Genomic DNA, 17166 nt, shown 5'->3' with positions numbered 1-17166 from the left:
GCGAGCCCTCGCGCCTCGCCGGCGCACAGCGCTCGGAGCGCTCCTTTGGCCACAGGCGCGGCGTCCTCGGCGGCGGGCGGCAGTGAGCGGGAGCTGGGACGCCGGTGCAGCCGCAGCGCGCGGAGGAACCCGGGCTGTGCCGGCAGCAGGGCCACGTCCGGACGGGACCGAGAATCCGCGTAGCGCATTGCGGCGACCTCGCCTTCCCCGGCCGCGAGCGCGCAGCTGCTCGAAAAGCCGCGGAACCCGAGGACTTTTCTCCGGTCCGAGCTCGGGGCGCCCCACAGAGCGCACGGTACCCGTGCTGCAGTCGGGCACGCCGCGGCGCCGGGGCCTCCGCGGAGCGATGGAGCCCGGTTTGCAAGGAGCGTGAGACGCCGCCGCCGCGGTCTGGAAAAGAGGGGCACAAGGTCTGGAGACCCCGGGCGGCGGACGGGAGCCCTCCCCCCGCCCCGCCTCCGGGGCACCAGCTCCGGCTCCATTGTTCCCGCCCGGGCTGGAGGCGCCGAGCACCGAGCGCCGCCGGGAGTCGAGCGCCGGCCGCGGAGCTCTCGCGACCCCGCCAGGACCCGAAAAGAGCCCGGGGGCGGCGGGCCGGAGCCGGGGACGCGGGCACACGCCCGCTCGCGCAAGCCACGGCGGACTCTCCAGAGGCGAAACCTCCACGCCGAGCGAGGTAAGAGTCGCGGCGCCCCCGGATCCGGAGCTGGCTTGGCGTCCCGAGCGGCCCCCGGCGCTGGAGCCTCCCGGCTGCGCGCTTTGCCCACCGCAGCCCAGCCGGGACCGGCGCCTCCCTCCGCTCGCCGCCCGCCTCCTCCACCTCCCGGCTCCCTCCCGGGCGATCCGCGCCCCCCTTGGGTCTCTCCTCCCTTCCCTCCGCCCGCGTCTGCTTCTGCGCCCCCTCCCTACGCTCGTCCCGCCGCTCTTCCCGCTGCCCAACTTTTCCGCCAACTCGCGCTCCGGAGCTGGCGAGGCGGCGGCGGCTCCTCGGTGAGTCCTGGGAAGGACAGGCCCGGGGCGAAGGCGGCGAGGCCCGCGGTTTCCTGGACTGGGGAGGAGGGCGGGAGTGGGCGGCGAGGTGGGGTGCGTTGTGTGTGTGTTGTGTGTGTGTGGCATTCCACTCCATCTCTTTTTGGTCGCCTTTTGGGGATTCACCCCCAATTCAGCAGGTAGCTTTGGGCTCAACGCTAAAAATCCAGGACATTCCTCAGTCCTTTTCCACCCCCGCTAAACCTGGGGTCCGGGTTGTGGGCGAATGGAGTAGGGGATGAACTGCAGAGGACGTGGAGGGCTAGGTTAGCTTCTCTTGGAATAGGCTTTAAGGAGGTGTCGTCACCAAATGGCTGAATCTGCTTGAGCTGAGAGCGAAAAACGACTCCGCTTTCCAGAAGGGGTGATCTTATGACTTGGACGGTCTCTGAAAGGGTCGGAAGTTTGGGGAACGGGAGGACGACCCACAGTCGTTAAGCCGAGGTATGGGACGGGGGCGGCAGGGCCGTTCCGTCCCAATCTGGTTCCTGGAGGTGGGGGAAGGGATGAGGTTTTTGTCCGGTGCGGTTCACTCGGCAACGATGCGTAGGCTTCTCTGGCCCAGACCCTTCTGCACCCCGCTTCCCCTCCCGTTATGTTTAGGGTTGGGAGAAAAGGGAGGCTACGACCCATGTTTGCAGAGGAATTTGTGGACCTTGTAGATGGGGTTCATATAGAACACACACCCCCTATGAAGCAGCCAGACACTTTTTTGGTGGTGGTGGGGCGGGGGGCGGGGGTGTGAAGCGTGTTTCTTGTTCTGGTCCCAGAAGCTATCAACCCGTTTGAAAAACATTACCACGATGTCTTTCTCCCCCAGCCCTCCCCCACCCCCATTTTCCAGATGTAACAGCCGCATCTGGTTCCGTTTCACCCCACACGGGTACACCGCAGCCGCATTAACTTCCCTCTTCCTCCCCTCCCCCTACCCCAAATTGAAACTCGGATTCTTCAACTCGTCTTGACCACCTCCCTCCTTAACATTTCTGGAGACTTGGAGATGCGGCGTTGAGAAAAGAAAGTTCCCTTGGATCCCGAGTTATCTAAGATCTCACTAAGTTAGTTATTCGCCGCCGCTGGTGGGTGGCGGCGGTCGGGGTGCTTTCTGGATTGCGCAGAAAAGAGGCATCTTGGGAGATGGGTCCAAGGTTTTAGGGGGTGGCATTCGCGAACAGTTCATCCGCTAGACTGGGGGGGCTCTTTGGCTGTGCGTCTGGCCAGAACTGGCCTTGACGATGGAAGTTTCTGGAACCAAAGCGTTGCTTTCTCTCCCTTGTGTTATAGCTGGAGCTGCGAGAGCGCCTGCCCTGCCCGGAGCCCGCGGTCCCCTCTCGGCCGCCCCTCGGTGGCGTCACGCGCCCCTCCCGGAGCGAGCCCGGTGCGCAGGGCCGGGGGCGTGGGCGACTGCTGCCAGAGGCGCTCCCTGTGTGTTTTTAAGGACTGATTTGGGCCGCATCCCCCGGAAACTAAAGTGGGGCGTTTTACCATTTAAGTAACGGCTACAGGTTTGAAAGCGGGGGGTTGGATTGTCCAGTTGTGTTTGGTAATAGTCTTTGAGGCAGGAAAGCGCCTTGTGGTCCAGAGTTGCGGGAGGGTGGAGAGAGTCAGTCTCTCTCACCCTCTTCTTTCCAGCCTCTTTCAAATTGAAAACACTTCTCTGGTTTCCTTCTTTGGGCGGTAGTTTTGGAGGCTGTAATGAAATCGCACTTTCTCTAGACGTGGTAATTAAGGTGACTGTTTCCTCCGCAGATGTGCCCTACCCTTTGCACCTCCGGACCAGGGCTTTTTTTGGAATACTATCTAGCCTTGAGACTGTTTAGCAGAAAGTGGCCATTTTCCTCCCTTGGCCCGGGCTCCCGGTTTCCTCCCTGAGGCTTGTTTAAAAGCGAAGTAGCAGGGCCCCGTGGGACGCGCCTTGGTCTGGTTAATCACCCCCACGCCCGGGTCATCCACCTTCCTCTCAGTGACCGAGGTTCAGCAGCCTCTGCTATTGCCGTCCCGTCTGTGCCGAGGGCCTGCCTCCCTAATGACTTGTTTACATATCCTACCCCCAGTGGGTTAGGAGAAGCTCCAGGGCTACCCCTGACCCTCCGAGTGCAGGGTGTTTGGGGACCGGGAGGCTGCTGGGGCCTGACTCCAGCTGGGAGGGTTATGAACTACATCAGTGACGAGCTCCTTGAAATATCTGTTGCATTTACTCTTAGTCATAGCTGAGTGTCAGCTTTTTAATGAGGTTCATCCAGATTGAGAGGCACTTGGACTTCACTGCCTGCTTTTCCAAACATGCCTGCAGAAATGCTCATTTTCCAGGTATTTTTCCCAGTGCGGATTCGGGCCAGAGTGGGCACCACTTGAACAATCTTAGGGTGCTTCTTTTCCTTGACCTCTGGCCATGGAGGATGTTAGAAAGTTCCATTAGGTGGCCCTTTGGTAGCCAGGGAAGCAAAGGCTCAGGAGGAAATGGCGAAGTGTCCCCCACTCCCTAGGGACAGAGGATTAGACACGTTGGGTGCATCCCTCAGGCTGGGCTAGCTTTATTCCTGGTGGACTCCAGAGGGCAAGAAAATTGAATTGAACACTGGGTAGGCAGACTCAAGCCTTAGACACCAAGGAAAATCCATGGGTTTTGCTTTTAGTGGTGTGCTCTTTGTTTTCAGTATTGACCTGAAACAAGACTCCTAAAATGGGAGATTTGCTGGTGTGAACTTGGGGGCTTAGCAACGGGCTTCTCCAAAGGTTTTTTTCTTGCCTCGGTTTCTAAAGTGTCTTTTGTCAAAATGGCTGTTAGTTACAGAACATCCTAGCAAAGTTTGAGCCTGTTGCTGCTGGAAGAAAAGGCGTTAGAATTGATTCAAATGTCTTATTCTGAAAGGGCCTCACATCACTTGATGAATTTAATTTCCTCCTGGGAAATTTGTGTCTTGCATTTGTCTTCCCCAGAGCTTTGTAAAAGGCCTGAAAGCACCAGGGACTGGTGGGAGTCCAAATGCAGAGCTTTAGAGAAGATTGTGGTGTTTCCAGAGAGAATGAAATGTCAGACTTGGGCCAGGATATTTGTTTTTCCCCCTAAGGTTGCATCTACTTTAAACAGAAATTCCTTCCTCACCACCATTTCTCTCTCCCCTACAATGAAAGAAACCATGTTTAGGGCCCTCTCTCCCATTTAATAGCACTCACCTGAGTGAACTATCCCAAGAATTTGGTGGGGTTCCACTCATAGTACATCCTGTCTTCAAGAGCAAGGTTTTCTAGATTATGTGCAGCAGTTGTGTTGGCCAGGCTGGTCTTGAACTCCTGACCTCAAGCGATCCGCTGGCTTCGGCCTCCCAAAATGCTGGGATTACAGGTGTGAGCCACCGTGCCTGGCCACTTATTGCTAATTTTTTATATGTCTTTTACTTCCAAGGACATGTAGACCTTTTTTTTTTTTTTTTTTTTTTTTTTAACAGAGACGCAAAAAAAAGCATTTCTGTTGGACCAACTAAAATTTTGCAAGCTGAGCTGAGTAACTTTCTCCATATGTTTATTAAGTACTTGCCCCCTGCCCTCTCCAACATGTGAGTAGAGAATGTTCACTTTGGGGAAGAAATATTGAAGGGAATAATGTATTGGTATTACTTCCTTAATTCTGAAGAACCAAGTTGTCCAGAAATTTTCTCGGTACCCTTTGGACTAGAGTTTGGCTGGTTAACAAGGGATATTAGCTAATTGCTTTTCTCTGATATTCTCAGCCTCTTTTTCTGGAGGAGTATCTGTATCAGTTTCTTTTCATCAGCTCTTTTTTTTCCTTCATTCACTTACTCATCCAGTTAACAAACATGTTGGCATCTCCTGTGTACAAACTAGGTACAGAGGGTATTAGCAAAGGTTAGGGAGCCACAGACCCTGCTCTGAAGGAGCCTGCAGGTTCATGGGGAGAGAAGAGAATGAAGAACATAAATAACAATCATATCATATGACCTAAGCACCATGTGAGAGGGGCTAGTAATGTGGTTTGCGAATTTGGAGGAATAAAATCCTCCAGCTAGAAGGCCCAAGAAAGTCTTATGGAAGAGACAGCTTCTTAAGGTGGGGTTCAGAGAAAAGGGAAGGCCTGGCCTGTTGCAGAACAAGGAAGGGCAAAGAAGAAAGTCTCGCACAGAGGCATGGAGGTTGCTTCGAGCTGTGGTGCCCTATAGAAATAGAACATGAGGCCGTAAGCTGTGGTGCCCTATAGAAATAGAACATGAGGCCGTGCGCAGTGGCTCACGCCTGTAATCCCAGCACTTTGGGAGGCCGAGGCGGGCGGATCACGAGGTCAGGAGATCGAGATCATCCTGGCTAACATGGTGAAACCCCGTCTCTACTAAAAATGCAAAAAATTAGCCGGGCATGGTGGCGGGCGCCTGTAGTCCCAGCTATTTGGGATGCTGAGGCAGGAGAATGGCGTGAACCTGGGAAGTGGAGCTTGCAGTGGAGCCGACATCGCGCCACCGCGCTCCAGTCTGGGCGACTGAGCGAGACTCCGTCTCAAAAAAAAAGAAATAGAATATGAGCAGCTGGGCGAAGTGGCTCATGCCTGTAATCCCAGTACTTTGGGAGGCCAAGGCAGGCGGATTGCTTGAGCCCATGAGATGGAGATGAGCCTGGGCAACATGGTGAGACCCTGTCTCTACCAAAAAATACACCAATTAGATGAGTGTGCTCATGTTTTCTGGTAGTCCCAGCTGTTCAGGAGGCTGAGGTGGGAGGATCACTTGAGCCTAGGAGGCAGAGGCTGCAATAAGCTGTAATTGCACCACTGCACTCCCGCCTGGGGGACAGAGGAAGACCCTGTTTAAAAAAAAAAAAAAACAAAGCCAGGCACAGTGGCTCATGCCTGTAATCCCAGCCCTTTGGGAGGCCAAGGCGGGTGGATCACCTGAGGTCAGGAGTTCAAGACCAACGTGGCCAACATGGTGAAACCCTGTCTCAAAAATAAAAAAATTAGCCGGGCTTGGTGGCTTGTGTCTATAATCCCAGCTACTTGGGAGGCAGAAGAATTGTTTGAACCCGGGATGCAGAGGTTCAGCCGAGATTGCGCCATGCAACTCCAGCCTGAGTGACACAGCAAGACTCCATCTCAAAGAAAAAAAGAAAGGAAGAAAGAAATATAACATTATAACGTGAGCTATGTGTACTTTCAGATTTTCTAGAAGCCACATTGGAAATTAAGTTAAAAGAAAGAAACAGGTAATTTTTTTTTTTTGAGGCGGAGTCTTGCTCTGTTGCCAGGCTGGAGTACAGTGGTGCAATCTCTGCTCACTGCAACCTCTGCCTCCCGGGTTCAGCGATTCTCCTGCCTCAGCCTCCCGAGTAGCTGGGACGACAGGCGCGTGCCACCACGCCCAGCTAATTTTTGTATTTTGAGTGGAGATGGGGTTTCACCATGTTGACCGGGATGGTGTCAACCTCTTGACCTCATGATTCGCTGACCACAGCCTTCCAAAGTGCTGGGATTACAGGCGTGAGCCACCATGCCTGGCCAAAATTTGTTTTTTAATTAATTTGTTTAGATTTTAATAATTTATTTAATGTAACTGTATTTCCAAAATATTATCATTTGAACATGTAATCAAATATAGAAATTATTGATGAGATACTTTACATTTTTTTATAACAAATTTTTAAGATGTGGTGTATACTTTTTACTTCTAGCATATCTGTTAGCACCAGCCACATTTCAAGTGTGCAGTGGCCACTGTGTGGGCCACAGATCTAGAATATAAAACATGAAGATGGAGAGTGAGAAATGCCTTTGGAAAGGTTGGAAGTTCCTGTCCTCCTGCTGCCAATTACCAGATCTCCTGAGAGTGCTATCAAGGAGTGACTCAAAGCACTACACAATGAGAATTATAAATATCTTAATATTATATGTGAAATACAAAGACATAATTCTTTACATTTGATTGGTACTTTAAAGAGGAGAGAATGAGCACATTCACCCACACCAACCATTTGAGCCTCGTAATCACCTGTGATGTAGCTTCCTCTAAGTGGGAAACTGAGGCTCAGAACGGTTAAGTGACTGTCCCAGGGTGGCAGGATCACAAATGGAAGGGCATGAATTCATACTGTCTCCAGCAGACAGGAATGAAAAGACTCAGGCTAGGTGTGGTGGCTCATGCCTGTAATCCCCGCACTTTGGGAGGCCAAGGTGGGTGGATATCTTGAGCTCAGGAGTTCATGACCAGTATGGGCAACATGGTGAGACCCCATTTTAAAAAAATATACAGCAACTTAGCCCAGCTGCTTGGGAGGCTGAGGTGGGAGGATCACTTGAGTCTGGGGGTTGGAGGTTGTAGTGAGTCGAGATCGTGCCACGGCACTCTAGCTTGGGTGATAGAGCAACACTCCGTCTCAGAAAGAATAAAAAGACTCGCCATGAATTCGTCAGATAGTTTTCCTTACGTAATTTTTGGACAAGGAGATCTGACCTTCACAGAAGGCTTTTCTCTTAGAAGCGGGAGAGCTGCAAGGTCACGGTGGTCCATCTAGCCCCTGCTGTCTCACCAGACACTGTCCACCTTTTATGTTGGATCAGTACTCCAGTGAGAAGACAGCAGGCACTTTCACCCATGCAGCCCATTCCGTCTTCATAACCACCTGTGATGGAGGCAGGGCAAGTAATTCAGCCCCCTGCGATGAGTGGGAAACTGAGATCTGCCCCCTGTCTCCTCCCCACCGAGGACCTCTGCATGCAGGCGTGAATCCCAGGAGCCTGGCTGATATTGGAGAGGCAGCGCGGGGGGGAACCAGCTGCAGGGTCTTGGAGGAAGCTGCTGTGTACACCTGCAAGGCTGCAGGTCACATCTGTCAAGCAGTGAAGGAAGGAAACTGTTCCTAAGGGATTGGAAAAATTCATTAATTAGTAGAATGAGAAACTGAGGTGAAGGAGGAGGTGGCAGGGTCCAGACAGCATGTGGACTAGTGGCCTGTCACTGTGTTTTTTGCAGGCGGGTGGCATGGGGTGTATGCCCACTTCTTATTCCAGGAGTTGGTGCCAGGAGGCCAGGTTTTCTTAACACCTTTGTTTTACAGATGTCAAACTTGAGGGCCAGAGGGGTAGGAGAGGAAGAGACTTCTTGCACCTTTTTTGGGAAAAAGCGAGAGGGAAGCTGGCAGATGAATTTGCAGTGCGTTGACCAGGGAGCTAAGAGAGGGCGGTCTGCAGCCAGCCCACACCTGGGAGGAGGCGGCAGGTTTTTCTGGGGACAGAGTGGCCGAGTCCAAGCAAGCTTAACCATCTCAACATGACATCACTGTTTCCCATCGGAACCTGAGAACTTGTTCAATACTCTGGCATTTACCATGGGACCTGGGTTTTCTTGGTCAGGTATGCATTTCTGAGTGACAGGCCTGCATCAGGTATATCTTTGGGATGTAGTGAGATGTGGAATATGGGTTTAGGGGTATCCTCTGGCAAGCACTGCTTCTATCCGGGATCTGGGAATGTACCCCATGCAGTGTCCTAGATGGCCCATCTGTGGTCTGCTTTCAAGGGTCTTTCTTTTAGTTAGTTGGTTTTGAGACAGGATCTCACTCTGTCACCCAGGTGGGAGTGCAGTGACACAATCTCAACTCGCTGCAACCTCCACCTCCCGGATTCAAGCAATTCTCAGATGCAAGCAATTCTCGTGCCTTAGCCTCCTGAGTAGCTGGAATTACAGGTGTGCACCACCATGCCCGGCTAGTTTTTGTAGATTTAGTAGATGAGGAATTTCACCATGTTGGCCAGTGTAGTCTTAACTCCTGACCTCAGGTGATAACCCGCCTCAGCCTTCCAACATCCTGGGATTATAGGTGTGAGCCACCACACCCTGGCACAAGGGTCTTTTGACCAACGAACTGCAAATCAAGGCTCTTTTGTTACCAGAGTTACCTTGGATTTGCCTTATCTACTTGGTTTGGAGAAGTTGAGTTTGCATCAGATGGAGTCAGGCTTGATCAGTCCCTTATTTACTTCCTCCCACCATGTCCTCTAATATCCAAAAACTTTGAGGCACTATTACATGCTAGCTACATTTCCTTGGGTAAAGTACTTAATCTCTTTGAGCCTCAGTTTCTCCATTGCTTAAAAGGAATAATGAAACTTATCCCCCATAAGTTTATAGTGAGGAATAAATGAAGTTTTATAGTTCTAAATTAGTTCTACTTAGGGCATCCGTAGTACATAGTGGGTGTTCAGTATTCATTTCATTTTGTCTTTTTTTTTTTTTTTTTGAGACTGAGTCTCCCTCAGTCGCCCAGGCTAGAGTGCAGTGGCGAGATCTCAGCTCACTGCAAGCTCCGCCTCCCGGCTTCACGCCAGTCTCCTGCTTCAGTCTCCCGAGTAGCTGGGACTATAGGCGCCCGCTGCTACGCCCGGCTAATTTTTTGTATTTTTAGTAGAAACGGAGTTTCACTGTGTTAGCCAGGATGGTCTCGATCTCCTGACCTCGTGATCCGCCCGCCTTGGCCTCCCAAAGTGCTGGGATTACAGGCGTGAGCCGCCGCGCCCGGCCTCATTTTGTCTTTTCTAATTCCTTTGGTAAATTTAGAAAAATGAAATTTTGAGAAATGTTTACTTCTCTTTTGATTTGAAATCATTAAAACATTTTAGTAAGCCTTGAGAGGGAGCTAGTGGTGTGGCATGTGTATCCCGCTGGCCAAGCACATGTGAATGAAGCCAAGAATCCAGGGGCTTTTCTGCCAGCCAGCACTGACTCACTTGCAAGGGGCCCTGCCTGGCTCGGGGGAGGCAGGGCTGAAGTACCACATTAGGGCATGTTCCGGGGAAGTAGATTCTCTGAATAACTTGGATGGCTCCCTGGAGCATTTAGGACAGAAGCCACCTGGAAGATAGAGATGGTCACCCCCACGTAGCCCTGACAGTGCCCAGAAAGTCTTGTCACTTGGTAAATGTTAACAGCTATGATCCGTTCTTTAAGACCCTGGGGAGTTTTAAATTTTACCCCTCCAGACCTGAGAAGGGTAAAGGGCTGCAGATTCTGTTCTTTTAACTAGGGCCAGCGTGAGCCATCTTCGACTCAGTGCTTGCAACAGCCCTTGATTCTGCAGTGGGACCTCCTAGGACCCTTTGCCCCCTGCAGCTTCTGGACTCATATCTGTCAGATGTCACTTGTCACCTTCTAGCATCAGGGAGAACTGGATCCCTCCTGGCTCCACACTCTTAGGCTCTTTGTAAGTAGCTCCCTCTGCAAGGGAGGCTGGTAGAACTATGGATGTGATTCATATAATTTTAGAGACAAAAAGAAAGTACCCAGGAGGTCATTTATTTCAACTGCTTCATTGCATAAGTCAGGGAGTTGAGCATCAAGTCCAGCAGCTACTAACTAGTTATCTCTGTACTTGGCTTCCATTTACTAGTCCTTAGCTTGTTCCATGATTCTTCATTGCCCCTTATTTCTCACCAGAGGGACTGGTTGGCCCTAGATGCAGTGGTCTTTTTTAAATTTTCTTTTTAATTTTTTTTTGAGACAAAGTCTCGCTCTGTTGCCCAGGCTGGAGTGCAGTGGTGCGATCTCGGCTCACTGCAAGCTCTGCCTCCCGGGTTCACGCCATTCTCCTGCCTCAGCCTCCCGAGTAGCTGGGACTACAGGCGCCTGCCACCATGCCCGGCTAATTTTTTTATGTATTTTAGTAGAGACGGAGTTTCACCATGTTAGCCAGGATGATCTCGATCTCCTGACCTCGTGATCCGCCCGTCTTGGCCTCCCAAAGTGCTGGGATTACAGGCATGAGCCCCCGCGCCCGGCCTTCTTTTTAATTTTTTGAGACAGTCTCACTCTGTCACCTAGGCTGGAGTGCAGTGTCGCTATCTCAGCTCACTACAACCTCTTCCTCCTGAGTTCAAGCAGTTCTCCTGTCTCAGCCTCTTACAGCTGTGCACCACCACGCCCAGCTAATTTTTGTATTTTTAGTAGAGATGGGGTTTCACCATGTTGGCCAGATTGGTCTCGAACTCCTGACCTCAAATGATCTGCCCACCTTAGCCTCCCAAAGTGCTGAGATTACAGGTGTGAGCCACCGCACCTGGCCTGGGCGGAGTGAAGTCTTATGCTGGGGAGCCATCGGCATGCTCAAACCTCCTGCAATTGTAGCACACTTTGTAAAGCTGTTTCCCACAAAAGGGCAGAATTATTTGGGACTTTCATGAGACCATTCACTTGGTAGCACATACTACCTGGAAGTTTATACCTTGGAAAACCTCATGATGGTATTCCCAGGCTTGTACATAATCTACACTCAAAACATAGCTGTAGAATTGAACTAAAGCATCCTTCTGTCCAATTAAAACATATAACCTCTTTTTGAGACAGAATCTCGCTCTGTCACCCAGGCTGGAGTGCAGTGGCGCAATCTCAGCTCACTGCAACCTTCACCTCCCGGGTTCAAGTGATTCTCCGACCTCAGCCTCTAAAGTAACTGGGACTACAGGTGTGTGCCACCATGCCTGGCTAATTTTTTGTATTTTTAGTGGAGACAGGGTTTCACCATGGCCAGGCTGGTCTCAAAACTCCTGGCCTCAAGTGATGCTCCTGTCTGGGCCTCCCAAAGTGCTGGGATGACAGAATGCACCACCGCACCCAGCCAGGACTGATAATCTAATTCATTGTTGGGGTAGATTCACAGTTTTCTTCTGGACGCCTTAGTAAGTCCATGCTTTAAGCAGCCACCACGTGGCATGCTTTACCTTCTGTTTCTCCTTGCCCCTCCCCTACCTGGACCCTCCTAACTTTTGGGGTTTTTTTTCTTTCCCCAGGGTCAGTTTGAAAAGGAGGATTGAGCTCACGGTGGAGTATCCATGGAGGTGTGGAGCCGTGTCACCAACCTCTAAGTGCAGAACTGGGATGTGGAGCTGGAAGTGCCTCCTCTTCTGGGCTGTGCTGGTCACAGCCACGCTCTGCACCGCTAGGCCGTCCCCGACCTTGCCTGAACAAGGTAAGGTACTGGCTGGGGGCAGCCTGGACTCCTGGGCCTGGGAAACAGGATGGGCTGGGAGAGAGGTGATATGGTTGCAGGTAATGTGGTCAACAGGGAAGGCTCCTTCCGAGGTGGAGCAAAGAACTCCCTTCCTGCAGGAGAAACTCTCAAGATACCTGGGTTGGTTCTGGTCTGGTTATAAACATAACTGACTTCATCAGAGGTTGGGGTCATGAAGGCTGGTGACATCCATTTACCTGAGGTGACATGTTTGTGGGAGTTAATTTATGCTTTTCTCTTTCTGAAGAAAGAATATCTCATTAGGACCCTAGTGTCACACTTTAACATAGGTGATGTATAAAATGCAGCTGGTGGTGCCATGGGGAGAGAATGACCTTTGAATTTGGATGTAGAACTTGGGTTGGAGTACAGGGGATGTTGTAGGAGGTGAGAGCTTGCTAAAGACCTCTGGCTTCTAGAAAATTGTTCCAGAGCCACATCTTCGCCAGGCATGGTGGGTCACACATGTAACCCCAGCACTTTGGGAGGCTAAGGCAAGAGGATCACTTGAGGCCAGGAGTTCAAGATCAGCCTAGGCAATATAGCGAGACCCCATCTGTACAAAAAAAAGAAAATTAACTGGGTGTGGTGGTGCACGCTGCTAGTCCCAGCTACTTGCTACTTAGGAGGCTGAGATAGGAAGATCTCGTGATCCTGAGTTGAGGCTGCAGTGAGCTATGATTGCACTACCGTGCTCCAGCCTGGGTGAAAAAGAGGCACATCTTCTATAAAAGTCAGCAGTCATGGCTCCATGCCTGCATTTTCCTAGCCTTGATTGTATCTCACAGGTCCTGTCTGGGGGCCTGCCCAGTGGTTTGCTTTGGATAGGTAGTGTTTGAGGGGTTTTGAAGTGATTGAGACCCAGGAAGCATGAAGGAGCATGGAGACCTATGGCGTGTTGGAAATTCAGAGCCATCATCGGTAACACGAAGGACTTACCCGACCATTCTTGCGCTCTGTTTGAGCTGTGAAAAGGCCTCTTGGGAGATTACAGGTATAGCATACCTGGTGGCTTTCGAGGAACTTTGAAAACTAATGTATGGGCATTTCTGCTGCCAGAGGATAGTGTGGTTTGTGACTCAGTGGCTGGTCACACAGAGAAGGTTGACACAGTGGGTGAAAGGTTGGAGGTGCACGTGATGGTGTGGCTGTGTTCAAAAGGCTGCCACTCAGCTGGCCAGGGACCTATTTGAAGGATGAGTTATGGGTGAGAATATGTGTCCCCTGGATGGAGTTGGGGGGTGAACAGGGAAAGTTGTGTGAGACTTTATAGAAGGTACAGTGTCTAGAGCAGGCATATTCATGTTGCTGTCAGTAACAGAACTGAAGGCAAGGTCTGAACTGGAGCACAGTGGAGACCCAAAGTGGGAGAGACTGTGTCTGCCCACAGGGAGCTTATGGTCAGGAGGGGATGGGCAAGTACAGGGATAAGTAACACAAGACGGACTGTGTTTAAACCACCCGGTGAAATTACAACCAAAGGTGATGGGAATGCAGAGGAAGAGGGGAACAGAGAGTACCTGAGATGGGCTTGAGTTCAGAAGGGGAAAATGAAGGGCCCTCCATGTTGAACAGCATGAGTGTTCAGAGGCAGCATGTATATGGTTTATGGAGAACGGTTTGCCTGGTGAGTAGATAGTTGGGAAGCAACACTTGGAAAAATTGGATTGAGTTAGCATATGGAAAGCTTAATGCCCTGCCAAGAAAACTATATTTAGGGCCGGGCGCAGTGGCTCTCGCCTGTAATCCCAGCACTTTGGGAGGCTGAGGCGGGTGGATCACAAGGTCAGGAGTTCCAGACCATCCTGCCTAACACAGTGAAACACCATCTCAAGTAAAAATATAAAAAAATTAGCTGGGCGTGGTGGCGGGCGCCTGTAGTCCCAGCCATTCGGGAGGCTGAGGCAGGAGAATGGCATGAACCTGGGAGGCGGAGCTTGCAGTGAGCCAAGATCGTGCCACTGCACTCCAGCCTGGGCAGCAGAGCGAGACTCTGTCTGAAAAAAAAAAGGAGGAGAAGAAAACTATACTTAGGCCAGGCGTGGATTTTGCTGGTAATCCCAACACTTTGGGAAGCCAAGGCAGGAGGATTGCTTGAGCCAAGAAGTTTGAGACCAACCTGGGCAACATAGTGAGACCCTCTGTCTACAAAAGATAGGAAGATTAGCCAGATGTGGTGGCACATGCCTGTAGTCCCAGCTACTAGGGAGGCTGAGGTGGGAAGATCACTTGAACCTGGGAGGTGGAGGTTGCAGTAAGCCATGATCATGCCACTTCACTTCAGCCTGGGTGACAGAGTGAGACTGTCTCACAAAAAAAAAAAATAGAAAAAGAAAAGAAAACTAGACTTAAATGAGTAGATGTTGGGAAACTTGAAAAGTTTTGAGCAAGGAATGTCACAATCGGCTTTCAGAAAGTTAATTTGGCAGCTCAGTGTGGATGGCTAGGGGGAAAGAGTGAGGTGCACCTGTGTTTGCGCCCTGCTCTGCCACTTGATAACTGCATTATTCAACAAACTACTCAAACATGGTACGCCGCAGTTTGCTCATCTGTAAAACAGGGATAAATAATAAAGGGTTAAGTGGGATAATCCAGATGAAGCACTTCCATGTAAGATGTTAGTAGTTGTTACTGCTGCCACCGCTGCTGCCAGAAGGATGAGGTTGAAGGTTGTTTTGAGTGTCTGGCTAGAGGAAGTGCAGGTACTGACCAGGATGGGGACTGGGAGATGATAAAGGAAGGAAAAAGTAGTAAAGACCCTATAGCAATAGCATCTGTGGGTTTAAGTAGGTTAGGTGTCAACACTGGGCAACTGGAGACTAAGATGAGAGTGTAAAAGGAGGTTTGAGGGGAGTTGAGATTTAGTCGAAGTGCAGCGAGGACCTGGTTGAGGTTTGAGAATGTGAATTTATGATGGATCCTGAAGTACTTTCTTTTTTTTGCAGCCCAGAAGGGAGATGTGGGTCTCGGGCCTGGCCGCTTGTGGGCCAGCCCAGCGGGATGAGTACAAGGAACTTTAGGACCAGAGTGAGGGTGCTAGTAGAGGAGGAGGGTGTCACGGAAGCTGCTGGGGCAGGGTGGAGGCTGGAACCTGGGGGCTGAAGGTCTTGATGAGCACAAAGTACTGGTCTTGTGAACAGAAGAAAGGGAGGAAGAGAGGTGGATGGGGCTCTTAGGAGGCCATGTACCCAGGAAGACTGACATTAAATGACCATTTTTTAAAAATCAACTTAACTGGCAAAGGCACAGTGGCTCCCACCTATAATCCCAGTACTTTGGGAGGCAGAGGCGGGAGGATCACTTGAGCCCAGTAGTTTAAGATCAGCCTGGGCAACATAGCAAGCAAGACCTCATCTTTATAAAAAATAAAAAAAGGTAGCTGAATGTGGTGGTACATGCTAGTAGTACCAGCTCTTTGGGAGGCTGAGGCAAAAGGATCACTTGTGCCCAGGAGTTTGAGGCTATAGTGAGCTGTAATTGCCCCACTGCATTCTACCCTGAGTGACAGAGCAAGACCTTAAAAAAAGTGGGTTTTGTTTGTTTGTTTTCTTAAAGAGACAGAGTTTTGCTCTGTTACCCAGGCTGGAGTGCAGTGGCATGATCTTGGCTCACTGCAACCTCTGCCTCCTGGGTTCAAGTGATTCTCCTGCATCAGCCTCCTAAGTAGCTGGAATTACAGGTTCTCGCCACTATGCCTGGCTAACTTTTATATTTGTAGTAGAGATGGGTTTCGCCCTGTTGGCCAGGCTGGCCTTGAACTCCTGACCTCAAATAATCCACCCACCTTGGCTTCCCAAAGTGCTGGGACTATAAGTGTGAGCCACCGTACCTGGCCAAACCAACTTAATTTAGGTATAACTTACCCACTATAAAATACAACTGTTTTAAGTGCGTAGTTTGATGTGTTTTGATAAATGTCTACACCCCGCGTAACTATTACCCCAATCAAGCGATGAAACATTTTCCTCATGCCCCTTTGCAGTCCGTCCCATATTTGTTGGGTCACCTGTATTTGGGTTAACAGTTTGGGCTATTAATAAAACTGCTGTGAACTTTTATGTGCAAGCCTGTGTGGGCACACATTTTCCTTGGACTGCCCTGGTTTTGATTTTGGCTCCACACCTTACTGACTGTTGGCTCTTGGGAAAGTTCCTCTTTGTGCCCTTTTATAAAATATATTGATAATGAATGTGTGCTCATAAAGTCTTTGTAAATGCCATATGAGTATGTCTGCAGAGCTCATAGGATCCTGCCTGGTCCTAGGCCGTGAGCAGTCAATGGCAGTTGTGGGTCCCTTTTCTTGGGCCTGCAGGGGAGGCAGCACACGGCGAGGAGCATGTTGTTTCATGGGACACAGCAACGGAAAGCCACTGCACTTGGAGAACAAGCCCCAGGTCTCCATTTGGTGGAGTAAACCCCATCTCACTGTGAGTGTGTTGCTTTCACGTAGCCTGTCTCTCATGAGCTTTCTGACAGAACAGAGAACTGCTGTGGCCAGGACATTCTAAGGGGAGATCTGGCTTCATGCTTTGTAAGCCGTAAGGAACTTCGTAAGTGTAAAGTATATTATATAGTCTTGGGCCTGCTGATTATTAAATAATAATGCTGCTATATTTTAAAATTTATTTATTTATTTATTTATTTGAGACGGAGTCTCACTCTGTTGCCCGGCTGGAGTGCAGTGGCACATTCTCAGCTCACCGCAACCTCCACCTCCTGTGTTCAAGTGATTCTTCTGCCTCAGCCTCCCGAGTAGCTGGGATTACAGGCATGTGCCACCATGCCCAGCTAGGTTTTTTTTTGTATATTTAGTAGAGACGGGGTTTCACCATGTTGGCTAGGATGGTCTCGATCTTCTGACCTCATGATCCACCCACCTCGGCTTCCCACAGTGCTGGGATTATAGCTGTGAGCCACCATGCCTGGCCAGTGCTGCTATTGTCTTAAAAAAAATCATAGGCCGACCACAGTGGCTCACACCTGTAATCCCAGCACTATGGGAGGCTGATGCAGAAGGATTGCATGAGCTGGGGAGTTCCACACCAGCCTGGGCAACATAGCAAGACCCCATCTCTAAAAATTTTAAAAATTAGCTGGGTAACGTGGCACACATTGGCAGTCCTAGCTGTTCAG

At 50.5% G+C, this 17166-nt stretch overlaps 1 protein-coding gene across 6 annotated transcripts in view; it reads left to right on the top strand.

The window, feature by feature from the left end:
• The first annotated feature begins 7 nt into the window (after positions 1–7).
• FGFR1 (fibroblast growth factor receptor 1) overlaps positions 8–17166 on the top strand; it is a 59559-nt gene continuing 42400 nt past the window's right edge. For 3 of the 6 annotated variants that reach the window (XM_037983580.2, XM_037983572.2, XM_007962213.3), the window contains exons 1-2: positions 90–676; positions 11813–11991. In XM_037983580.2, the coding sequence (XP_037839508.1) occupies positions 11901–11991 (91 nt within the window). In that variant the 5' untranslated portion in view covers positions 90–676; positions 11813–11900. Of the gene's footprint in view, positions 677–936; positions 991–11812; positions 11992–17166 lie in introns of those variants that run through there. The other 3 variants (XM_007962219.3, XM_007962222.3, XM_037983577.2) reach the window with 3 other exon arrangements.

Source organism: Chlorocebus sabaeus, chromosome 8 (genome assembly GCF_047675955.1).
Source record: "Chlorocebus sabaeus isolate Y175 chromosome 8, mChlSab1.0.hap1, whole genome shotgun sequence".
NCBI lineage: Eukaryota > Metazoa > Chordata > Mammalia > Primates > Cercopithecidae > Chlorocebus > Chlorocebus sabaeus.
This window is presented reverse-complemented; position numbering and strand designations above follow the sequence as displayed.